The sequence below is a fragment of the Candoia aspera genome, chromosome 14, assembly GCF_035149785.1.
Source record: "Candoia aspera isolate rCanAsp1 chromosome 14, rCanAsp1.hap2, whole genome shotgun sequence".
In the NCBI taxonomy this organism is placed as follows: Eukaryota; Metazoa; Chordata; class Lepidosauria; order Squamata; family Boidae; genus Candoia; species Candoia aspera.
Window position 1 is genome coordinate 86,631 of NC_086166.1, and position 22,470 is coordinate 109,100.

The following is a 22,470-nucleotide window of genomic DNA, read 5'->3' on the forward strand; positions in this document are numbered from 1 at the left end:
CCAGCTGAGACACTCTAATGTATATCTGTGGGCCCCCCCCTTCTGACTCCCTCCCAGCTTGCAGGCACTCAGGCAAGAGAGCCATTGGAGCTGCAGCTTAGCCTAAGTGCCTCTAAAGGGAAACCCAGGCCCACAGCTGTCATTTAATTTGCTTGGCCTTCTTCCAGCCTTCCCCCTGCTGCTGACTGGTGCCCTTTGGCCTTAAGGCTGAGCAAAAGTGGTTAGTGTGGCTGGCATCTCTGTCCTGAGAAATCTGGCTCTCAGCTTCCCACAGATGTGGACCTAGCCCCTAGGTGAGTTCTCGAGGCTACAGCTTTGGACAAGAGAGAGACTTTCCTGCATGGTTCATTTTCCAGAAGGACTCAGACTAGGTTTGTTGGTTTACAAATCCAGGTTTTTCCATAATGGCTGCTTATTTCTGGCAGATTGGTTAACCTTTGGAGGAAGCCTGCCCATAAGGAACACCCAACTCCCAGCATGCCACCTTGCTTCTACTGGTCCCTGTCTCTGTTTACACAGGGGCAGCACCCACTGCAATTGCCTAACGTTTCAGACATGTCCACAGAATCCCAGATAGGACCCTCTGCAGGGCAACTGGCCACACAGGATGGTCCTCCTCAGAGAGGTGCCAGAAAATGGCTCGCTGCCTTCTGTTTCAGTATTGGACCAGGTTGCCTCTGGCCTGGGGTAAAATATGTGAGGGTGACATTCTGGCAGCCCTTTGGAAGCTGGGAAAACAGGCTGTTCAACTGGCTTTGCAAGCACTAATCTTCTTAAGTGCAGAGGAGTGCACAAGGGCATTACCTTGTGCTCATCCTGCCTTGCATAATGCCACAGGAGCCCTGGAGGCCCCTGCACATGAAGACAGGCCACGCTTCTCCAGAAAGCTGCATGTTCTGACCTCTACCCACTAGATGCTCTTGCTGATGGCACAAGCAGGAGCTTGGCAGACTTGGGTCTGTCGGTCATGATGAGCAAGAAGCAAGTGAAGAATGAACAAGTAACCCTCCCCCACTGAGATAGATTTTGGGGTGGGGGGGCTGATGCTGGGCTAGCCCTCTCCCTCCCTAGGGAGATAACAGCAGCCTGGGTCTTAGCAAGGGCCCTTTATTGTTCATGGGGTAGTTCATGCACCGGGAGGCGGAACACTGCCAGCCTTGCTCAAAGAGGGCAGAGGCTTGACTGCACCAAAGATTAAGCCAGAGAGGAGAGGTGGCAGCAATTCCTGAGCAAGGGAAGGTGGCCGGCAGTCTCTTTTCCAGGCGAGTGGGGGAGAGGCCTTCATCCTGATGCCCGCTGAGGTGGGGGCAAGAGTCCTGCAGCTTTTAAGGAATGAAAAATGCTTCGGGGAAGGGGTAGGGTTCCCCTTAGCCATGCTCCTGGGGCACAGCCTGGCTCTTCTCTTCATGGGCACTGGGAGGGGGCAGGCAGGCGGGACTCAGGCTCGAGTGTCGCTGCTGCTTCCGCATGAATGGGAATGCCCTGCCAGCAGGCAAAGAAAGATGCAATCAGCAATTGATCTCGACTGCCTCTCTGGGAGATGTTCCTCCAAGGCTCACCCCACTCACCGCTTCTTGGTCTCCGGAGGCACAAGGGCCTCGGCAAGCAGCTTCTTGTAAAGGTCAGACTTCAAAAAGCGGGGGTATGAATCCTAGTGGTGGAGAGGGGGCAGTTCAGAGAGAGAACTTCCAGCTCAAGAACAGCAGACATGATGCCCTCTACCACCCTGCTCCGACTGCTGGTCTGGCCAGTCATGTCTTCAGATGGGCAGCAGCAGCAGTGTGCACACCCACCACACACACACACACACACCCCACCAAGTCAAAGCACTGCTTGTCTCCCTGCCCATCTGGCAGCTCCAGGACCTTTTTCATCAGCATGTAAATGTGCATCTGGGCATCGTCCATTACATGGCGGTGTGGAGTCTTGATGCCCTTCAGGGTGTGCTCCATAGTCTTGCTGTCCAGGTTCACCCAGCAGGTGGCACTGGGTGCCAGAAATTGCCTGGAGGAACAGCAGTTGAGTTGAGTTGAGTTGAGTTGAGGCAGGTTGCAAAGCAGAGCCCCAGTGAGCTCTCAGGGCCAGATGAGGGCGAGGGAAGGCACAGAATAGGATCAGCTGCCGCGGCATGTAAGGCAGGGTGGCTGTCCCTCACTCCCTGGGTGGAGAACCACCCAGTCCTCCACAGTCCCTGCCCAGGGGAGAAAGCCACCTACTGATAAATGGAGTCCACAGCATCTGCAATGTGGGCCTCTTCCCCATGGCGTAATTCTTCACAAGCCTCCCAAAACAGAAGGTTCTCGGCTATGGTGGGAGAGAAGGCACACCCCCAGCTGACTGAGCAGGAGGCAGGGCAGGGCCTTGCTAGCTTCCCCTTGGCACGATGGGCCCCCACTCACTGCTTCTCCTGTTTCCCCCCTTGGGCTCAGCAGGACAAGGGCTCACCACTGAACTCTTTCTGGAGGAATTCCAGGAGCTGCTCTCGGCCCAAGACATCACCCATCAGCTCACTGAAGCCGAAGCTCCAGCGCTCCACCCGCAGCTTGGTGGGGACTGTGACCCTGCAAGGCAAAAGGGTCTCAGGCAGAGCTGGTATGCCATGTGGGGGTCCTCCTGGACTCGCAGCTCCTACCCGGAGAGTGGGTGACGGCCGTAGCCAGAGAGGCCTTTGCACAAAGTTGCCTTTGTATGTCAGTTGTGTCCATTCCTGAACCAGGAGGCCTTGCTCAGTCACTTGTGCCTTGAACAACTGCAATGTGCTCTCCATGGGGCTGCCCTTGAAGACCACCCAGAAATTACAGCTGGTCCAAATACAGCAGCTTGCAAGGTACTGGGCACCTCTCAGTTCAACCTGGTTACACCATTACTATGGGAGCTGCACCGGCTCCCAGTCTCCTTCTGGGTGCAATTCAGGGTGCTGGTTATCCCCTTTAAAGCCCTACATGGCACAAAGCCAGGCTATCTGCAGGACTGCCTCTCTCCGCGGGTATCTGCCCATCCCACTAGGTCAGATAGTGTGGGTATGCTCCAAGTCCCTTCCCCCAAATGTTGCCAACTAGTTGAACCTAGGAAGCATGCATTTTCCATAGTGGTCCTGCCCTGTGGATCACCCTCCCGCTTGAGATCCAGCGGTCCCTCACCCGCCTAGCTTTCAGGAAAGCTGTTAAGAGCTGGCTCTTCCCCCAGGCACTCGGATAGCAGGGTTGGAGCCCGGGGGGTGGGGGGGTGGGGGGGGCAGGCTGTATAGTTGGATGGATGCTGCTGGCCTGGGCACTGAGTTTTTCTTGTTTGTTTGTTGGAAAGTTTTTATTGTTGTTAACCTTTCAAAGTTTCTCTCACAAGATGGGTGGCCATATAAATCTTACAAATAAATAAATAAAGAGGGCTGCGCACCAACAGCAAGGACACCCTACTTGGGAAAACTGGGCATGACAACCTCTTACCTGGGAGCATTCATTGCCCAGTATGTGATGTCATCAGTGATCCAGGGATTGCTCGGAAGGCAGCCAGACATGATGGGGTCATGGGACAAATACTGCTTGCTGAACTTGAGGTATCTGCAAAAACGGTGGAGATGGGGAGGGGCAGGAGAGTGCCTTCTCATTGCCCAAACTGACTAGAGTACAAATAGCAGCCGAGCTGCCCCAGCAAGGGGCAAAGCAGTCAGGGGACAACTTCCCAAAGCTGAGGCAGGGTTAGGACCTACAGAGACACTCAGAAATAAGCACACTACAAGCCTGTGGTTTAGTTGTTTGGCCTTCTTAAATGCCAGAGGTCCTCGGAGAGAGAGAGGTTCCTGAACCTCAGGAGGCGAGCAGAGCAGCCATGGCTGAACAAGAGCAGCCTCTGTGAACAAGGCTGAAGTGAGCTGTGATGAGCTCTCCACTCACCCTTCCAGGCAAAGGGAAGACTTGATGCGCGTCCTACCCATGGCAGTGCAGCAATAGCGGATCTGCAATCAAGTACAGAGAGATGCCAAAGAACTTGTGCCACCAACTGCCACCTTCCATCACTGCATCCAGGTGGGAAGGAGCCTTAAAGATAACAGGTTTGAACGCAGTGTGTGTTTTTTCCAAATGCTTGAAAGTATCGGCCTCCCATCAAAGGCCACTTGCCTGTTCTTCCCTGCCTCCTTTTCCCCTTCGAGACCACCCTTCTCCTGTGCAGGGAGGCCAGACCTGACCTACAGCAAACCCACTCCCCTTGTTCCCACATCCCAGGAGGAGCCCTCTGAGCTTGGACTCCCATGGGCCTGCTGGATTTATAAGCCTTCCGCCCGCTGCCACACACACATACATGCACACACACTCACCTCCTGTTTGTAGTAGTCCACGTTCTTCTACGGACAGAAGGAGAAAAGAGCAAAGCTCAGCAGCCATACCGGCTGTTCTGTCTGGAAGCTCCCTTAGAGCAAACCATATTTTGGTCCATCACTTGCACCGATTCAGCCCTGTTTGTTTTTTACTGAATCTGGCTTCTCTGCTACTGCTAAACGATAGTTTGAAAACCTTTTGAGCCTCCCTCACCAGCTCATATGCTTTGTTTTGCCAGGGTTCCCCCTGCACGTCCCCCCAGCCCCCATTTTGCAGGTCGGTGCCAAAGGTTAGAAGCCTGAGCAGCCTGCAAAAGAGAGTGTGGACCTTGGAAGCCAAGAGGGAGGATTCAGGAGCCAGGGATGGACAAGGGAAAGCAGGAACCACAAGCCAAGCCCACAACGAAGGAGAAGGGCCACTGTACCTGACCCAGAGGTCCAGAGAAGGGTCCCCCCGGGGGAAAAGCCCTAGCCTAGGCAGTGCCTGCCCCCTCCCACAGCCTTTGGTGCAGACGCAGAATGGGCAGGGGGCAGCCAGAATTAGGGAGGCAACGGCACCCCACTTTCCCAAAGGGGAGCCTACCAAGGAGACAGACCACAAGCCATGGTGTTTCTCCCCTCCTTTCCCAGAAGGCAAGAAAGGCCAGCTCAGCTGCTCACCAGCTGCCCCAGCAAGGGAGCCCTTCACCACCCCAACACCCCCACACACACTTACCAGCTGTGTAGGGGTAACAGAGTGGCTCCTTAGTTCTGGCCCCTGACCTCTCACATTCAGGACTCCACCCTACAGGTAAAGCAGAACAGAGGCTGGTTGGCTGGCCAGCCATTCTCTTGCCCAGGGAGCCCTTCCCAGCACCACACCAATCTGCTGTTCTGCAACTAACGCCCAGGGCAAGATTGGGAAGGGCAGAAAAAATGCCCCTGAACAGGGACTGGAGCCACATCAGCAGCCATGGGGCAAGGGGCATTTTGATCCCTGACCTAATGGTGGGGTAGTGCACAGTTGTGGTTATGCAAATGCCCAATATTCCATCCCTTTATGAGCAAAGTACAAACCTTGCTACAAGCCCCGCTCTACATTCAAGTGGAAGCAAAAGGCAGCAATCATTCATGAAAGACAAAGAGTAGCTTTACAGGCAATGGAAAAAGTCCTGAAAGAGGTGTGGGGAGGTCTATCAATGGGCCGTGGAACCCTCATTTTCAGACACAGTTTACCGCTAAAGAAACAGAAGAATCTTCAACAGTTGAGAGGTAACACACAAGTATCTGGCTGCAACTGCTAGACTCAGAGTGTCATGGCCCAGATTCACAAGCATAAAGAGACACAAGAAGACCAGTGTACAAATCCTGCCTGGTCTTCCCCAACCCCCTAGGTCAGGACCAAGGTGGCTGTCGCTCTTTTTCACACACGTGTACCTATGCCTTCTCTCCTCCCACTCACCGAGGGCCTGTTGACAAGCCAGTAGGCCTGTTCTTGGCACTCAATGACAATCCGGTCCCCCTTCCTCCGCTGCTTAGCTGCGCTGTGGAAAGACGAAGTGTCACATCAGAGCCCCTGCCTCCCTGCTCCCAACCCCAGAGGTGCAGTCCTTGTTTCTGCAAGCTCACCAGAGCTGCTCCCGGGCCTGCATCGCCACGAAGTCCCAAATGTGATGGATCCTCTTGCACAGCTGGTTATAATCCTCCTATAGAAGATGCCTCATCCCATCAGATGGACAGGGTCAGCACTCTCTTCCCAGCTCTCGAGAGAAGTGGGGGAGGGGATCTGGGCTCGCTGCCTGGGGATCTTCCTAGCCCCATCCTCCAACCCACAGTCACACTCGCTAGTCCTCCAGGACGAGCCCTAGGCCCCAGGCTCCCTTACCTTCTCAGGCTCACCAAGTTCACCCTGCTGGCAGATATTCCTCTTTGCCAAATAGATGGCTGAAATGGGAGACCGTGACCTCAGGCAGGCTGTAGCTGAAGGGGTGCCCAAAGATCCCCCTAGCTACTGGGGATAAAACCAGGTTAGGAAAAGAAATCCTCACTGCCTTACTCACCGTAATCAAGGTCAGTGGCCAGCCACTTGGTGCTCATCCAGAAATATGGGGTCTGCAAGCCATAGAGGAAGAGGCTTGGTCCAGTTGCCCTGGGGCAGAAGAAGGGGCCTCTCTGCTTGGGAAAGAGTCAGCCCATCCCTTTCCAGGAGCCCCTCCAAGGCCTTGGGAGGCCCAGAGGAAGGAGCCTTCCAAGCCATCTATTCATCCATCAGTCTTAGTGGAATAGCCAGCCAGTTCCTTGCCAGGTCTCAAAGGGGTCCTGGTTCACCCTAACCTACCTGGAACCTGTAGGGAGTCTCATCCCCCCGCAGAACCAGAGCGTGAGGGTCCTTCAGAGAATAGATGTAGCCATGCTTCACAAGCAGGTTGCCCAGATGCAGGGATTCTAAGGAGAGGGAATGGGGTGGGGCAGAGCCCTGGCTGAGCAGTTGGGAGGAGGCACAGCCCTGACAGGCAGCCAAGACTCCTGCAGAGAAAAGCCTCCCTCCTCATTGGGCCGGGCTGGGTAGGATGCCTGCCTGCCTCCAGCTGGGCCTTCCCCATCCCCCAAACTCAGGAGGGCAAAAGGAAGCAGTTGGGGGAGAGGCCTGCCAACCCCGCGGTACTCACCTTCTTCTGAGATGCTGTATTTCTGGATGAGCCACTCCACAATGTCAGTCCCTAAAAAAGAGATGATGGCTGGGTGGGGGACACCGGTGCAGCAAAAGAGGACCCACTGCCATCCGGCATCCAAGGAGGGCGGGAAGCCCCCCCTGACGGCGCCCAGCGCTCCAAACGGGGAAGGACGAAAGACAAGCGATCGTCCCAGTCCCCGTCCCCGTCCCCAGCGGGCCTTTTCTCCCAGCGGTCTTGCAGCAGCCTCCGCTTCCCGGCTGCTTTCGCGTCCGGAACGGCCCGAGAGGGCGCCGCAGGGAGCTTCCCGCGCACAGCGAGCGTCGACCCGGGCGCGGGCAAGAGGCAGGGCGGCAGACCTGATCATCAGACGGGCAGCGCCGCGGGCGGGCCGGCGTTGCCGCGGTCTCAGCCCAAGGGAGCAGAGTAGCACCCACCGGTTACAGCGTGCGGGATGATGCTGAGCAGCAGCCGCTGATTCCGCACCTGGACGCCCAGATCCGGGTCTTGCATGCCGACCACGACCCGCTCCATCTGCGGAGGAGGTATCCAGAGCGGCTCAGCGCCTGGCCCCGGAGCGGGAGCCCCCCGGCTGCTCCCCGCCCCCCGTCCCACCTTGGTCAGGCACGGCAGCTGACGGCGAGGGTTGCCCCCCGGGAGGAGCGTGCTGATGGTCATGGAGGCGGCCAAGCGAGTGGCGGCCTGACCGTCCAGCTCTTCTGGAGGCGGCGGGGCATCTCGGCGCCGCAGCGAGGCTCTGTACTGCCACCTGCCTGCCGGCTGGGCACGCCTACAAGTGTCGAGCGCCTCTGCGCACATGCAGAGCGCCAGTTCGGCAAACAAACGCGCGCGCTCTGCAGCGATTCTCGGCCCAATAGTCTCGGCGCCGATACCGGGCAAACTCCGTATAGACTCCCAGCAGGAGGCCGAAGAAGGGCCGCAGCTCCGACTGGGACTGCTGGCGGCGGCGATGGCGGCTGCGCGCCCCTCCCTCGGCCAACCGGCACGGTGGGGGTAGCGGGGCCTCCGTTCTGGCCCTGCCCCAGAAAAGTGACGGGAGCCAGCGAACAAGGGCCGCCCCGGGTTGCTCGCAGCCGCCCTCTCCCGTCCAGCACAGAGACACACAGACGCGGCGGCGGGACTAGTCGACTCCTTTATTGCGTCGCTCCGAAAAGTGCGAGTAACGCGCGGAGGGGGAGCTACGGCGGCCGAGCCTCACGAGCCCAGCGGGAACGGGTGACCCTCTTCATGGGACTCGAGCGCTTGGTCTTGAGCGCGAAGCCGCGGAGCGGAGGCCGTCGCGGGCGGGGAGAGCTGGGGCCCAACCCGGGGTCTCCCGCGGCTGGCGAAGGAGCACCGGCGGCACCCCGCGCCGCGCGTCTGCAGCCGGGCGAGCCGCACAGGCAGGCGCAGCTCCAGCTTTTCACCTCCCAGAACTGGTCGCCGTAATCGAACCTGCAAGGTGAGGCGCCCGTCGGAACTTGGACGGCTCTCGCCGCCTCCCTGCCTCCCACTCTCCCACAACACCCACCGTCCAGGTCTCGCCCAACACGCTGGGAAGACGGGTGGCCCGGGCAGGGATATAACTAAATGAAGCCCTGCAAAGTAGCCTCTCTCTATGCAACTTTCAAGGCAGGTTCCAAGGATGATCATTTTGTAGGCAAAACTGCACGTTCTCCAGATACAGCCTAATTTTTATACCCTCCCTCTTTCCCCCCAAATGCCTCTTAGGGAGAAGGGACCTGCACCTGTCCTCCTTAATATCTTCTGTAACTCTACAAATCTTGCAGACACTGTAGGGGGAGAGCAGTGTTAGTCTATAGCAATAAAAAATCAGGAGTCCTCTAGTACAGAAGCACCTTTTCCGACTAACAAATGTTATTAAAGGCATCCAGTCATGCACATTTGTGCCTTTTAATACAACTGGTTAGTCAGAAAAGGTGCTACCAAGCTCCTCCTCCTGGTTTTGTACAAATCCTGGGAGCATCTTTCCTGGTCAGTCACAACACATTCTTCTGGGAAGGCTTTTGGCCAAAGCATCCACTGCTCTCAATTACTGGGGCTGCCCTACAGCAACTGGATCTGGACCAGGTTCTACCTACCCAAGTTCTTCACCAGCCGGGATGGCCCGTGTGCTGAAAAAGGCAATGCCAGGGATCTCGTATCCCAGGGCAACCTGTAGGGCCACCAAGTTGGGTTGACATGAATGATTTAGGAAACGCCCCACATTGCCATAGTAGCGCCCATCAAGGCAGCACTGTTGCCCATCCTGCAGGAGACAAGGTCTGAGGTCAGAGCTGCTCTTGTCACTGACCCCTTCCTAGAAGCATGGGGACATTTCAAGCAGCGCCCTTGCTTCCAGCTCCTCCACTTCTAGTTACATCACCTAAATAAGGCAGATGCTACCTGCATGTCCACCACAAAGTAGTAAGTGTCTTCCTCTCGGTGTGCAGCTTCAGTGCTGGAGATCAGCTCCCCAAAGTACCTGGTGGAGAGGGGAGGAATGGGGAAGGCAGTGAAGAGGTTGTCTGGTCTCCCCTTCCTCCAAGCCCCTCCTCCTCCAGGGGGCCAAGGCAAAGGAGTCCTGCTCCGGAACTCACTGGCAAAGGAAGGCTCCACGGGGCACATCCTGCATTGTGCGCACCCCCCATCCCTTGGCAGCTGTCCTGTAAATTTGGATCTGGGTTCTGCAAGTACAGGAAAGGCCTCTGATCATCAGGCAGGACTCACTGTGCAGAAAGAACTGGTTGTGGGGCAGCTGGGGGAAGATGGATCCCTCCCTATGAGGAGCCCCGGTTCATAAGAGTGAGCTAGCACTGCAGGGGAGGAAACAGCAGCCTAGGATGGTTCTTGGGAGCCTTGATCTTTGTGGTAGTGCTTGCCAGACAGTGGAGCCTGGAGTTTATCAAGGGCACCTTAGCCCCCCCACCCACCCACCCACCCAATATTCCAGCAGGAACCAGGAAGTCTCAACCTACTCACTGGAGACCGCTTTGCACCACCCGGTTGGGGCAGGAGCTGGGGCAAGAGCACAGCATGCTGCATTCGTAGATGGATCCCATCTCAGAGGCTGTGCCAGTGGTATCCAGCCTGAGTTGGCCACCCTGCACCATGAGGAAGGAGGAGAGGCTGGTTGGCACTCCAAGACTTCAATAACACTCCCTCGGCAAGGAGAGGAGAGCCTGGGACATCTCACCATGACGGTCCAGGAGCACTGGCTGCGCAGGATGCAGGGACAGCCGGCCACGGTGCAGCCTCCATCACACCGGCAGCACTGAAATTAGTCAAAGCAGCAGGCCACATGTCCCTCTCCATGGAGAGAGCTGTCAAGGAGTGAGGTAAATGTGAAACCCACCAGGTGCCCATTGGCAACCTAGCGAAACTCTCTTACCCCCAAAGGTGGTAGAGCAGCAGCTACAAGAAGAAAGATACTTCTCCTGGTGATTTAGTTATTTCTTATTTCAGCTGCTGCTCTTCCCATATGCCCACAAGGGGCTGCAGCTGAGACCTGACCTTGGCCAACACTAAAATACAATTCTACCCCTCAGCATGGAGGGTATGACTTTTTGTATTCTGCCTGTTTTCTCTCTCACATGCACACATACCAACATAAGGAAAAACCAGGAATAATGATGTATGAATCTCTCCCTCTTAAAACAATACTCCATGTATTTTATGAAGTGGATATATTTACTCCAAGAAAGTTAATCCTGGAATCAGGATTAAGGTGTAAGAGGCCACAAATCTCCTCCTCCTCTTCCTCCTCCTCCTCTTTTAGATAATAAGGCCAGTTTTCAGGAAGCAAGCTTCACTGCTTAAAGAAAAAGCTAGCAGATTGAAGTAAAGTGACCACATTTCAGCTCAGGGGAGAGGATGAAGGGTTCTTTGGACCACACGAAGGAGGTGCTCCAGAAGGAGCTGAGAGAGAAGGCGACTCTCCTCAAAGAAGTGAACAAGAGAGGTCAACAAAAACAGCTTTCAGAAGAAACTCCTCACAGGCTTTTGAATCTCCAGTGAAGGAAAAAAGGAGGCTGGTATTGCAGAGGGGATGCGGTTATTGTCTGCAAAAGAAGATACTGAAACAAATCTATGCCAGCCATACAGCACATGCTGACTCACAAAGTGCACTGTCTTCTGGGATCAAAATTCGGAAGGTGATGGTGTGGCTGCTGAGGTTCGCCAGGTCCTCTGACAGGCATCCTTTCTTGCTCATCTGTGTGGAGACTGATGATTCCACCAAGAATTGCTATGAGTCTATACCCACAGACTTTCAGGGTAAGAGAGTGAATTTCTGGCTTTGGAAATGGGGTCAACAAGAGAGATTAATTTTCTAGGATTACCTGGGCAATGGACTGCTGAGATCCCTCAAAACATCCTTCTCCTTTTTAGAAAATAAGTGAAAGGAAGAATAAAAGCAATATTGTGGTTTGTGTCACCCACCAAATGAAATATAAGATGTTGGTTATGCTTTTTAGAAGCAAACTGGATCTCTCAGAGAGGCATTAAGTTGTAATTGATGTGGGGCTTTAATTACCCTGACATGTGCTGGGAGACAAACTCTGCCAAGCATGGTCCTTCCAGCAAGTTCCTGCCTTGTTTTGTGACAATTTTCTCCTTCAGGAGGTGGAAGAAGGCACAGAGGGATCTGCTCTCCTTGATTTGATTCTAACCAATAGGAAAAAATTAATCAAAGAAGTGGCAGTAGGAGAAACCCTGGAAGAAAGCAATAGTGCTGGAGCTCTTGATTTTAAGGGAAACTAAACTGGGTGTGCTGAACACAAATATTGGATTTCAGAAAATTAGATTTTAATACACTTAGAGTAGTGGAAAAAGAGCATTCCACCACAAGAGAAAGTGAATGTAAAGGGAAGCCAAGTGTGCTGAGGTGGCCATTTCAGCATGCAAGAACTGCTGAACATTAAGTGCCCTCAGTCCCATGCCAGCTCCCCATTAATGGGGAGGGTGAAGATGCTTTAAAAGGCATGGGCACCTTGCACCAGCAGTGGGCTATTTTTCTTTATTTGTTTATTTATCAAATTTGTCACTGCCCATCTCCTCGCACCAAAGGGACTCTGGGCTATCAGCTGCTGGGGTGGCTGCCTTCCTGTTTGTAGTACTGTAAGGGGTCTCATCTACCTGAGTCAAAGCGCCTGGAGAGTTGAGTGAAGAGGTCAGAAAATCTAATCTACAGTCAAGCCCAGGACAGGAAGCCTGAGAGATTTCATGGGTGACATAAATTCCTCCAAAGAAGGATTTCAAAATTACGGTTGAAAAATTCCAGCACGGGGGAAAAGAGAGGATGATAGAAAAGCAAATGTGACCCCACGAGAAATCTGAAAATGCCAGGAGACTGATCTTGAGGATGGAAAGGCCACTGAGGAAGAGTATATACAAGTACCTTGACTCAAAGGATGCTGTCACAACAGCCAAAGCTTGGTTCCCACCATCCTGCCAACATGCCCCAGATAACGTGATCCAGATGTTGAGGTGGCGTGTCTGCTCTTCCCACCCCAAAGGCAGCAAGGGAGGCACGTCTCCTACCTGACCTTGAGCCCAGACTTTTGTGGGGAGAGGCACTGAGCTGGATGCAACATTCCCTGTGATGTAGAGGAAGTCCCTGGGATAGGACTCCTTGTCCACCGCATTGAGGCAGGGAATGGGGACCCGCTCGAAGCCCCGGGAGATGTCCCTGGGAAGAGAAGGCCAGGAAGCGGGCAGGTGGGGCTGAGCACCATCTGCCACCCAAGGAGGGCCCTTCTGCCGGGGAGACTCACCTGCTGAGAAGCTGCTCTGCCTGACTTGGCCACTGGGCAGAGAAAACCTGCAGGGCCCTGCAGGAGGGGGAGCCGGGTTGGGTGCATTGTTGGGGCAGCTGTCCTGCTTTGTTCTTCAGAGAGACTGCACCGCAGGCCAGGAGAAGGCTGCAAGATCAGGAGGATGCCAGTGTCCTGGACTTTGTGGTCCCTGATGAGAACTCCAAAGAACTCCACACAATCAAAAGCATCTTATTCCAAGATCTCTCCAATTCCGCAAGGCAACCCCTCCCATTCATCCTTGGAAATCTTGGGGCACCGCTAGGAAGGGAACATCCCAACCACCAACATGGGCTTCTCACAAAGAGGGATGAGGGTAGACAACCGCCAGGTGGACCCAGGGGACTGAGCAATCAACCCAAAGCCTGGAGGAGGGCTTTAGCTTTGCTCCTGACCTCTGCCCTATGTAGTGGCCTAGTCATGTGAAGACCCTCCTGCCTCCCCTTACCTCACCTGAGGCACTCATAGCACGTCTCTTGGGCTGCCAGGTGCAGAGGTGAGTTGCCCAGATGGTTTGTTGCATTCAGGTCTGAGCCAGCTTCCAGCAGCATCCTGGCAATGGTGACTGCGCCAGTGTAGGCTGCCCTGTGCAGGCAAAGATTCCCTTCCTGCATGGTATCAGAAGGGCATGAACAATATGGTGATGACCCTTAGCTGAGTTGGTTTTAGAAAGGATGGTGGCTCTGGAGGACTTTTTTTTCAGTCAGTATCCCTGAAATCCCCATCCCTTGGGAAGAACAGTGGGAGACGCAGATGCCCTCTGCCTACACTGCTTCACTTCTCAAAGGCACTTAATGGAACAGAAAGCTGGATTAGATGAGGCCTTCAGGCTCTTCAGATGATGGGAAGAGCTTCCAGACAGGTAGGCAGAAATGCTGTAAACTGGGGCAGTACTGGAGGGCTGCAGAAACGTTGTTCCTTTCATAGGACAGGGCCCAGAAGCATGAAGTGAGACCCTCTGTGTCATGTTCACCATTTCAATGTGCTTGGTACATCGTAACGTTTCGCATGTCATTAGCCTGATACGTGTTTGATCTCAGAAGGGAGGAAGATTCCTCTTCGGGGAGTTCTTATCTGTTGGCTGCGGGGTTGGAATGTATTTGGGTTATCTCATGTATTCAAGGTTGCTTTCCCAGGATGTGTGGAAAACGGTTACCAGCACCTGGGAGGGGGGTGGTTGCTATGACTGGTAGGGGGGAGGGATTACGTTTGGAGCCGAGGGTTTTTAGTTTGTATTTGGCGCGCTTTTAGTCATTCTCAGCTTTCTCTGTAACTGTCATAATTTCCCTAATAAATCAGATTTCATTTAAGTAACCTCTTGTGAGTCTGAGTGTTTGGGATAGGCAACCATTACACTCTGCCCTTAAAAGTCTCCCCTTTAGCTTTGCATGGCTGTTGGGGCACAAGGGTACACTATCCCCAGGTGTTTGAGACTGAGCCTGGAGGCGCAGTTGGAACCAAGCCAGGTATGACTTATGTTGGGTGCCCTTTGGGGCCACCTGCCTGGATCTTGCCTGCTAGAGTATCTTCCTAGCCACTTCACGATGCAGCCCTCTTGGTCTGTATGAGGCAGCTGTCGCATAACAAAGTAGAGCTCAGGTGCCCCTCCCCTCCCCTCCCCTTTCTCTGTCCTGCATGATTTTTCCAGCAAACACACATGGTCACGGACGTCTGGGTCTGCACCGTGGGACAGCAACAGCTCCACCAGGCCCTCGTGCCTGTATTCTGTGGCCCAGAAAAGTGGTGTCCTGCCAGTGGCATCCTGGAGGAGAAACAGACAAGCCAAAGGAAAAGGAGCCATCGGGTGGAGCAGCCCTGCCATCACCGTCGGCCAGCCAGTTGGACTGTGGGGGGACGCAGGAAGCAGGCCCTGCCCTTCCTCCTGCCCTGCCCTCCCTCTCATGGGTCTTGCCACTGCTCTACCTGTCTGTTGATAGCCTCTGTTCCTGGGGAGAGGAGCTGCTGGGCCACGTCATAGCGACCCTGCCTGGCAGCTGCACACAAAAGGCTGGCTGTCTCATCTCCTTCCTCCTCCTGCAGGAGAGCTCAAAGTGGACAGAAGCCTCCCACTGTATTTTCCACCCCCATTCCCCCAGCTGGCCTTGATCTAAGTGAAGTTGCTTGACAGGAGTTCAGTTTAAGCAGAGGGAGACCTGAGCAAGTCAATTGCTGATGGGTCCTGGAGTCTGAATGATGCCCCTCTGCAGTGCCTTCCAAGGCCAAGAAGAAGGGAGGCCTGATGCCATCCAGGAGACCCTTCTGCCACTCACTTTACCTGTCTTTCAGGAGAGGCTCCGTTAAGGCCTGACTCTTTGCTTTCTGCAGGGAAGAATTCACAACATGCAGAGTGTGAGCCTGCCACAGGAGGCTGGGCACTACCTCCCCACTTAGAAGGCAGCTGGTTATTTCTGAATTATTAATTGTGGAGTAGCTGACTTGGACCCTGAGGCAGTCCATTTCCACCTATTCGCTATGCCCCCTATCCCAGGCCCAAGGCTGCCTCACCATACAATCCCATGCTGCTTCCAAGCAACACTGAAAACTGTTAAGGAATTCAACAGTTGTCTGAGCTGATGGACATTCCGTGGAATGGTGCTGGGTTCTGCCAAGACTGGGCATTACAAGAGGAAGCTGAGATCTTGCCAGAATATTCCAGTACTGAAAAATACCACCACTGCCTCCTCCAGTTTGGCCATTGTGCATCACCCTGAGGAAGCAGTTTATGCATCATCCATAAGGAGGTTGCAGAGAACATCTTGAGGAAGACCTTCCAGGCACCATGTTCAGCCCCTGAAGGTCTGCTGGGAAGCCAGGGAGCTTTCTCTTGACACTCACCTGACCCTCTTGCTTTCAGGCATCTCTGCGAAGGGGGCAGGAGTGAGCAAGCACATGCTTGCCCTTGCTCTCACTTTAAGGTCTGAAGCGGATAACGTGTACAAACAAAAGCCTTCGCTTGGGCTTCAGGGTTTTTGCTTTTTTGTTTTGGCAGCCGCAGTTCCAAATCCACATTACTCCCTTCAGCTCCTAGACTCTTTGTGGGTCTCCTACTCTCCCAGGCTAGTAGATGCCTCACTATAGCATTTCCTTGGGAAGCCAAAACCAACTTTGGATTCTCCTTAGTCCCCTACTCTGGCCCCAAAGAACAATTATCTGGAACTGCAGATGGCCTGAGGTTGAAGGTCTCTTTAGCTCAGAGGTCTTCACTAGCAGAAGGGGGCTGCCTCTGAGCAGCCTTCCTTCTGACTCCTTCTTCCTGAAAGCCCAGAAGAGCCAGAAGAACTCACCACATGCTCAGGAGCTCCAACACCTGAAGGCATTCTTCTTGGCAAAGAGAACAAGGGCTCCTTCAGGACTTCCCCCCTTTACAGCAAGGGCAGAGCAAGCAGGTTGGCACGTGGAGGCTCTTGGCTGATGGTTGTGCTTGGAGCAGCCACTCACCAAGAGCCACGTGTTCAAGCACAGGGGCTTGGGGCCTTATCAGGGCCAGCCCTGCTCTGCCTGGTGTCTCTGGGTTCATGTTGGTACACTGAGTTCCACTGATTTCTTCATACTGTCATGGGCTGCCTGCTGCTCTTTTGGCTGGCCATGATTTTAGCACAGCCTGGGAGGACTCAAGAGGACAACAGCTGGGTGGAGGAGGAAGACGACGTTTTGGTCCTGAACCAGCACAATTTTGCCCAGGCTCTGCAGACATACAAGCTGCTCTTGGTGGAATTCTGTGAGTGCAGGTAGAAAGAAGGGGGAGCTGGGGCAAGAGGCTGTTGGGGCCTGGAAATCTCCATGGTGCTGATTTGGGGTGTACTGCAGGGGAGCGTGATCTTCTGGGGAGGGAGAACTTCCAATCCTCCATGGAGGTGGAGGGAGCCCTTCTGGGTGGGCCAAGGACTGCTCCAGAGCAGGCGACTGCCAGCCATCCTTGGTAGCAGAGGCAGCCTTGCCAGCAAGGCAGTGCCACCATGGTGCCATTCATAGCCTCAGGAGGCAACTCTTGCCTCTTCCTGCTCCCAGCTGCTTTGGGGACAGTCAAGGTCTTGAGTCAATATACATGGCTGTTCCTGTTGGGACAAGCTATCCTGCAAACCATGGATTGGACCCTTACACAAAATCATATTTGTCCCCAAAAGAACCAATGGTCTGCAATTACCCCAAGCCAGTCCCCTGCAGATAGCCTAGATTGGGAGAACACTCACAGCGCACACTAACAGAGGTCTGCGGATGTGGCCCTAACTCTACCAGCCTTGCAGTCCATTCTCAGCCAGCTCCAAGCAGCTGCTCTTTCCTTTTGTGCTGCAACTTTAGCTGGTGGAGGTAGACTCTCACTGGCTATGGAGTTCTGGTTAAGGCACCCAAAGGTTCCATCTAAAAGTCTGTTGAATCTGTCTGTAGCAAGAGATTGTGGCAGAATCAAAAAAGTCCATGCTAAAGCTAACCTCCTTTGTTATAATTTTAAGCAGTTGGATCCTTCCTTGTCCCGCAGTGCCTCAGACTAGAGATTTTAGTGGTTGGACTGGTGTGACCTTGGAGCTATACCCCTTTTCTCGTTGTGCCCTGAATGAAGAAGTGCTTCCCTTTGCTCGGTCTCCTGTCAATCAACCTCAGTAGGCGCCCCCTCCCTTCCCCCAGGTTCCAGCACAGAGAGAGGAAAGGGACATCACTATCTGTTGCATCCTTTTCAACTGCTGCCCTTCTTCATTGCCTCTTTCCTCTTTCCCTCAGATGCCCCCTGGTCTGGGCACTGCCAGGCCCTGGCCCCTGAGTATGCCAAAGCAGCAGCAGTGCTAAAGAACGAGACTTCTTCCCTGGTGAGGCTGGCCAAGGTGGATTGCACAGAGGAGCAGGCACTGACTGCAGAGTTTGGAATCGCTGGGTACCCTGTCCTCAAACTCTTTCGAGATGGGAACCGCACCCACCCCATGGACTTCCCAGGTTAGCATAGAAGTGGATGAAACACCACCAGCCCTAGCAACTCACTGCAGGTGGATAATGTAGGAGAAACTGTTACCAGTATGCTCCTTTGAATCTGATGACAACCTGCCACTCCCAGACCTTGCGGGTAACCATCTGCTAATGTCTGCCACACTATCCCCAGTTTCTAGTGGTGTGGCCAATTCCTGCAAGGTCTAGTAATGTTAATGCAGGAGCTTCAGACTCTCTGACTCTCTTCAGGCTACATGGTTTACAAGGAACCTGGCCTCTTATTTCCCTTTTCCTGTTACCAAATAAGTACTATTTTTTGAATGGAGGAGCAGGACACCTATTCCATAACCATGATGGTAGTCTGTCAGCCACCGCTCGTATTTTCCCACTTTCCCTGATAAGCACTATAGTCCTTCTGCTCAAAGAGCTGCCGGTGAGGAAGGGTGCTGACAGCCATCACCACAATTGTTCTCTCGGTCCCCATGCTAGGTCAGCGAGATGCTGTGGGAATAGTTGAGTGGCTAAAACGGAAAGCTGGGCCCAGTCTGGTGCTGCTTGAAGAAGCTGATGCAGTGGCTGCTTTCCTGGATCTCCACAATGTTGCAGTAGTTGGATTCTTCCAGGTAAGCAACATCTTATGCTTTCTGTTTCGAAGCTGCCACAGGTAGGGCACGTGCTTCTCTTCCAAATTACACCTCTATTTACTTCCCAGAACTGGGGGGGGGCTAAAAATGACCAGAGGTTTGGGCTTCTTCCATGGGGCATGTGGTCAGGAATTACACTGTTGTTGTCCAGTGATGGATTCTCTCCAGAAAGGGAACTGCTCTCTCCCCCAGCCTCAAACTGCCGCCCTCCCTCCCATGCTGGTTGTGTCTAGAGCTGCCTCTGGCTGTCCCGCTGTCTCTAGGATTTGCAGGACCCAGATGTGCGCCTCTTCAGCGATGTGGCCAGTGACATTCCTGAGGTGGCCTTTGCCCTCACAGACAACTTGAAGCTCTTCCAGAAGTACAATATTACTAAGGACACCATCTCTCTCTTTCGGAAGGTAAGGGTGGTGCTACGCAAGCATCTTTCAGATGCTTTGGAGGGATGATGTGTCTGATCTCTGAGCATTTCTGCAGAGACTGTTCCCTGACTTATCTACTTGCAGGATGATGGCCAGCGGGTAGATTTCTTGGCTGATTCAGAGCTAGGCCTGGATGCAGATGAGCTGGCTCAATTCATTTCTATGCAGAGCCTAGACCTGGTGATGGAGTTCACAAATAAGGTCAGGCAGCTGTGATACCACCAAGGACCACTTATGGCCTCCTTGCCAGCAGGCACAGCCCCTTCTCTTCCTCTTGCACGTTATCGGTCCCCTTGTGGGATCCCTCAAAGGGACTGCCATGGGCAGTTCATTCACTGGTGCTGTGGGGAGGGGCCTTGGCTTCTCCAGGCCAAAATGTACCCCGAGTCCCCTCCTTCAGACCTCTGGATCTGCTGCCATTTGCAGGAGCACCCTCCTGTATGTGCTGTTAGGCCAAGTTAGCTCGCAGTGGCCAGGGAGGAGAGATGCTTCAGAACTTCAGGATGGCCCAACCTGCCTGCCCCAGCTGCACCACATGGGTTTTTTATGCCCGGTGGCTTTAGGTCTCTCTCCCCAGGGGAGTTAAGTGACTATGGTTTTCTCCTAGAACTCCCCCAAGATATTTGGGGCAAGGATCCCAAACCATTTGCTGCTCTTCATCAACAAGTCAGTGGATTCCCAGCTGGGGCTCCTGGGCCCCTTTCAGGAGGGAGCCACCACATTCCGAGGTCAGGTGAGTTCAGCGGTAGGGATGCTCCCTGCATTGGAAAACATGGGCCTGCTCCTTGGGGGGACCCTTCCCTCTCCTCCCTTTTTGGCAGGCAGCAGACCTCTGCTTGCTAAGCTAGCCAGGGGAAGGGGAAAAACAGCTGGCTGTGATCAGATTGCTGTCAGGGCAAATATGCACATGTTATCAGTAGTTGGGGGACTTCTGTCTGGGACCACAGGTGCTTTTTGTGCTGGTCAATGTCAACGGGGAAGGGGCCAGCGTGTTGCAGTACTTCGGCCTTAAGGGCCACGATGCTCCCACCCTCCGCTTCATCAATATTGAGACCAACAAAAAATACCATCTAGCCACAGAAGGGCTCACCGTGCACGGCCTCCACACCTTTTGCCAGGAAGTTCTGGAGGGGAAAATTCAGGTGGGCAGCCAACATCTGGCAAATCTAGGGGGTCACCCTGGTGGTCTGCATGTAGACCAGGGAACAATGGAGCCCCTTAGCCATCTTCCTTATTCCATCTCCCAGGTGTTAACAGGAAAAGGCCTTACTGGGCACTCCCTCTGGGAGAAAGCTGCAGATGCATTCCCAGCCTCCTCCCAGGCCACACAGCCTATGACAAACTGGGATGAGACTCCTCACAAATTAGGCACTACCTTTCCTAGCAGCCCCACCTCTCTGGTTTTGCTTTCTTTTCCAGCCCCACCTAATGAGCGAGGAGATCCCCAGTGACTGGGATAAGAAGCAGGTGAAAGTCGTGGTGGGCAAGAACTTTGAGCAAGTGGCATTTGATGAAACCAAAAATGTGTTTGTGAAATTCTGTAAGCATGAAGACCTTCAGCACAGACAGAGCTAATGCCAGGAGAGATCCTAGAGGGTAGCTTCAGTTAGTGGAGGGTACCTGGGCAAACTGGCTAGCCAGATGTCTTCAAATGTTCACAAGAAAGGCCCAAATGCTCAAGTGTTAGTCCACGGCATCTCATTGGCACAATCAGACGTTCTGGCCATCGTAGCAAGCAGGGGACAACCACCCAGTCCTGCTCCATTGGTTTAATTGGTTTCAGTGTTTGAAACCTTGCTGTCCAAACAGTATTGGTAGATTTTATAAAGGTTCCAGCACGACTTTAGGTTGAGGGTGGGCAGATTTTCTTACTTCAAGGCCTGCCTTGTGTGTGGGGCGAGGTTGCATGCTTTCCCACAGCCCAAAGTGTTTTTCCTCTCACTGCAGCAAGTAACTCTGTTCTATTGAGATGGGGGAGGGGGTTTTATGCACACACAAGCTGCCCCAAGCTCTGCCCACCCAATATAAATATAAATATATTACACACACACACACACAATCCAACTAATGAGCATTAATCAGTGACACCAGCCAAACACCACCTGAAATATGAAAATGTTCCAGGCACTTTAATCTTTAAAGCCGGACATAGTTCCCTAGAAAGGCACATCGCTGCCCCCCTCCCCCATCTTTGGTCCCTGGAAATACAACACACCTGACCAGAAACCTAGGTTATACCAAACCCAATTGCTGCATTCACAGAACAGGCTTTGCCCAGATAAATGTGATGCTTAATGTCACCTCCAGCAAAGCGCCCAACCTGCCAAGACAACCACCAAGTTCCACTCCATGCTGAATCCCCAACTACACATTAGACCTAGGCAAATGCGTGGTGCAAACCCAGCCATAGACAGTCGAGTCCAAGTGTGTGCAGCTGATACCACATGGCATCGTTGAGTATTTTTAATCGGAAAAAAAGACCCCCACCTCAAAAGAGTCTATTCTATTCTGCCTCCACAGATGCCCCTTGGTGCCCCCATTCGAAGGCAATAGCACTGGCCTGGGAAGAGTTAGGGGAGAAATACAAAGATCACGAGGATATTGTAATTGCAGAAATGGACGCCACGGCCAACGAAGTGGCGGATCTGACCATCCATGGCTACCCAACGCTATACTTCTTTCCTGCAGGGGTGGGCCGGCAGGTACGGCCGCATCTGGGCAAGCAGAGGCTGCAGCTGTGGAACATGCCTGTTCATAAGATGGGGCTGTGGGAGGAGGGTCTTGCTGCTGGGCAGGGGGAGGGGGGACGGGGGCCACATTGATTGAAGGTGTCCCCCCAGGGGATCGAGTACACGAGTGCCAGAGACCTCGAAAGCTTCTCAAGGTTCCTGGAGGAAGGAGGGAAGCTCCTCTCTGACGAGGAGAGCGGAGTAAGTGCCAGTCCCCTACTGAAAATGGCTCCTGGATGCCCCTCGGCTTGCCTGCCCAGCCCAATTCAAGGGGAAGGCTCTGCTCAAAGAGATCTACCTTCCAGATTCTCTTCTGGACTTTGGGGAGATACTCCCACTCCCAAAAGGGGCCTGGGATTAAGAAACTGTCTACACCATAATTTTCCTGCTCTGGCCAGAACTTTGATTTCTAGTCCTGGGTTCCCAGCTGCTGCAGGTGCTGTGGTGGGTCACAATGAGCACTCATGCACTTGGCTTCTGGACAATCACACCGAGAGATGGGGGGGCAGGCTGGAAACAGCCCTGGGCTTTGCCCTCACAGAGAGGGGGGCTTCTCTCTGAGCCTGGCTTCTTCCCTCACGTGCTTCACCTTCAGCCTCCTAAGAGTCACTCTTGGGAGGCTGCTGAGGCCAAACAGCTGTGGACAGTGGTCCCTATCGGGGAACAGCCCCTTCTGTGGATCTGGGTCCTCGAGTAAAGGCTGCATCTGGCTTTCTAGGCTGCTGAGACCCCCCAAAAGCCAAAGCAGGATGGGACGAGTGCACCGGAGACCACAGAGTCCAGGGATGAACTGTAGATCCTGCTGGCACCTCCTGAACCCCACTTTCCACACGATGTCTCCACGATGTCATAAGCAATATAAATGACAGAAGATTCTGTGAAACTCACCACGCATACTAAGTTGTGCAAACGGTCCTATTTGCTTACACGTGTTTCTGCCCTGCGCGCCCCCCCAGCACTTTCCAGGGCTGTCTCCTTCCGC

At 53.8% G+C, this 22,470-nt stretch overlaps 3 protein-coding genes across 3 annotated transcripts; 1 reads left to right on the plus strand and 2 right to left on the minus strand.

The window, feature by feature from the left end:
* Positions 1–1,292: 1,292 nt before the first annotated feature.
* RGS11 (regulator of G protein signaling 11) lies at positions 1,293–7,846 on the minus strand. Its single transcript, XM_063314639.1, has 17 exons — positions 7,579–7,846; positions 7,401–7,497; positions 6,961–7,011; positions 6,630–6,736; positions 6,352–6,403; positions 6,177–6,235; positions 5,921–5,997; positions 5,754–5,835; positions 5,028–5,096; positions 4,313–4,339; positions 3,891–3,952; positions 3,444–3,557; positions 2,446–2,561; positions 2,217–2,304; positions 1,866–2,004; positions 1,569–1,651; positions 1,293–1,482 (listed from the first exon to the last, which is right to left on the minus strand). The coding sequence occupies exons 1-17, from the start codon at positions 7,780–7,782 to the stop codon at positions 1,368–1,370; spliced, it is 1,542 nt and encodes a 513-aa protein (XP_063170709.1). The 5' UTR covers positions 7,783–7,846; the 3' UTR covers positions 1,293–1,367.
* A 316-nt stretch (positions 7,847–8,162) lies between these two features.
* LOC134505370 (histone-lysine N-methyltransferase EHMT1-like) lies at positions 8,163–10,058 on the minus strand. Its single transcript, XM_063315051.1, has 5 exons — positions 9,946–10,058; positions 9,564–9,650; positions 9,370–9,448; positions 9,066–9,232; positions 8,163–8,418 (listed from the first exon to the last, which is right to left on the minus strand). The coding sequence occupies exons 1-5, from the start codon at positions 10,023–10,025 to the stop codon at positions 8,163–8,165; spliced, it is 669 nt and encodes a 222-aa protein (XP_063171121.1). The 5' UTR covers positions 10,026–10,058.
* A 6,243-nt stretch (positions 10,059–16,301) lies between these two features.
* Positions 16,302–22,353, plus strand: PDIA2 (protein disulfide isomerase family A member 2). Its single transcript, XM_063314636.1, has 11 exons — positions 16,302–16,494; positions 17,493–17,702; positions 18,183–18,316; positions 18,601–18,738; positions 18,844–18,960; positions 19,367–19,492; positions 19,707–19,901; positions 20,179–20,299; positions 21,280–21,461; positions 21,600–21,689; positions 22,207–22,353. Exons 1-11 carry the CDS (start codon positions 16,332–16,334, stop codon positions 22,282–22,284), a joined length of 1,554 nt encoding a protein of 517 aa, XP_063170706.1. The 5' UTR covers positions 16,302–16,331; the 3' UTR covers positions 22,285–22,353.
* Positions 22,354–22,470: the final 117 nt, after the last annotated feature.

Coding starts and splice junctions, on each gene's coding strand:
- RGS11 (XM_063314639.1), bottom strand. CDS start 7,782: ATGTGCGCAGAGGCGCTCGACACTTGTAGGCGTGCCCAGCCGGCAGGC. Junction 6,404..6,629: donor AGACTCCCTACAGGTTCCAG/GTAGGTTAGGGT, acceptor TATGGCTTGCAG/ACCCCATATTTCTGGATGAG. Junction 5,998..6,176: donor AACTTGGTGAGCCTGAGAAG/GTAAGGGAGCCT, acceptor CATCTTCTATAG/GAGGATTATAACCAGCTGTG.
- PDIA2 (XM_063314636.1), top strand. CDS start 16,332: ATGGGCTGCCTGCTGCTCTTTTGGCTGGCCATGATTTTAGCACAGCCT. Junction 17,703..18,182: donor CCACCCCATGGACTTCCCAG/GTTAGCATAGAA, acceptor TCCCCATGCTAG/GTCAGCGAGATGCTGTGGGA. Junction 21,462..21,599: donor CTGCAGGGGTGGGCCGGCAG/GTACGGCCGCAT, acceptor GTGTCCCCCCAG/GGGATCGAGTACACGAGTGC.
- LOC134505370 (XM_063315051.1), bottom strand. CDS start 10,025: ATGGGATCCATCTACGAATGCAGCATGCTGTGCTCTTGCCCCAGCTCC. Junction 9,651..9,945: donor GTGGTGCAAAGCGGTCTCCA/GTGAGTAGGTTG, acceptor CTGTACTTGCAG/AACCCAGATCCAAATTTACA. Junction 8,419..9,065: donor CCGGCTGGTGAAGAACTTGG/GTAGGTAGAACC, acceptor CTCACCTTGCAG/GTTCGATTACGGCGACCAGT.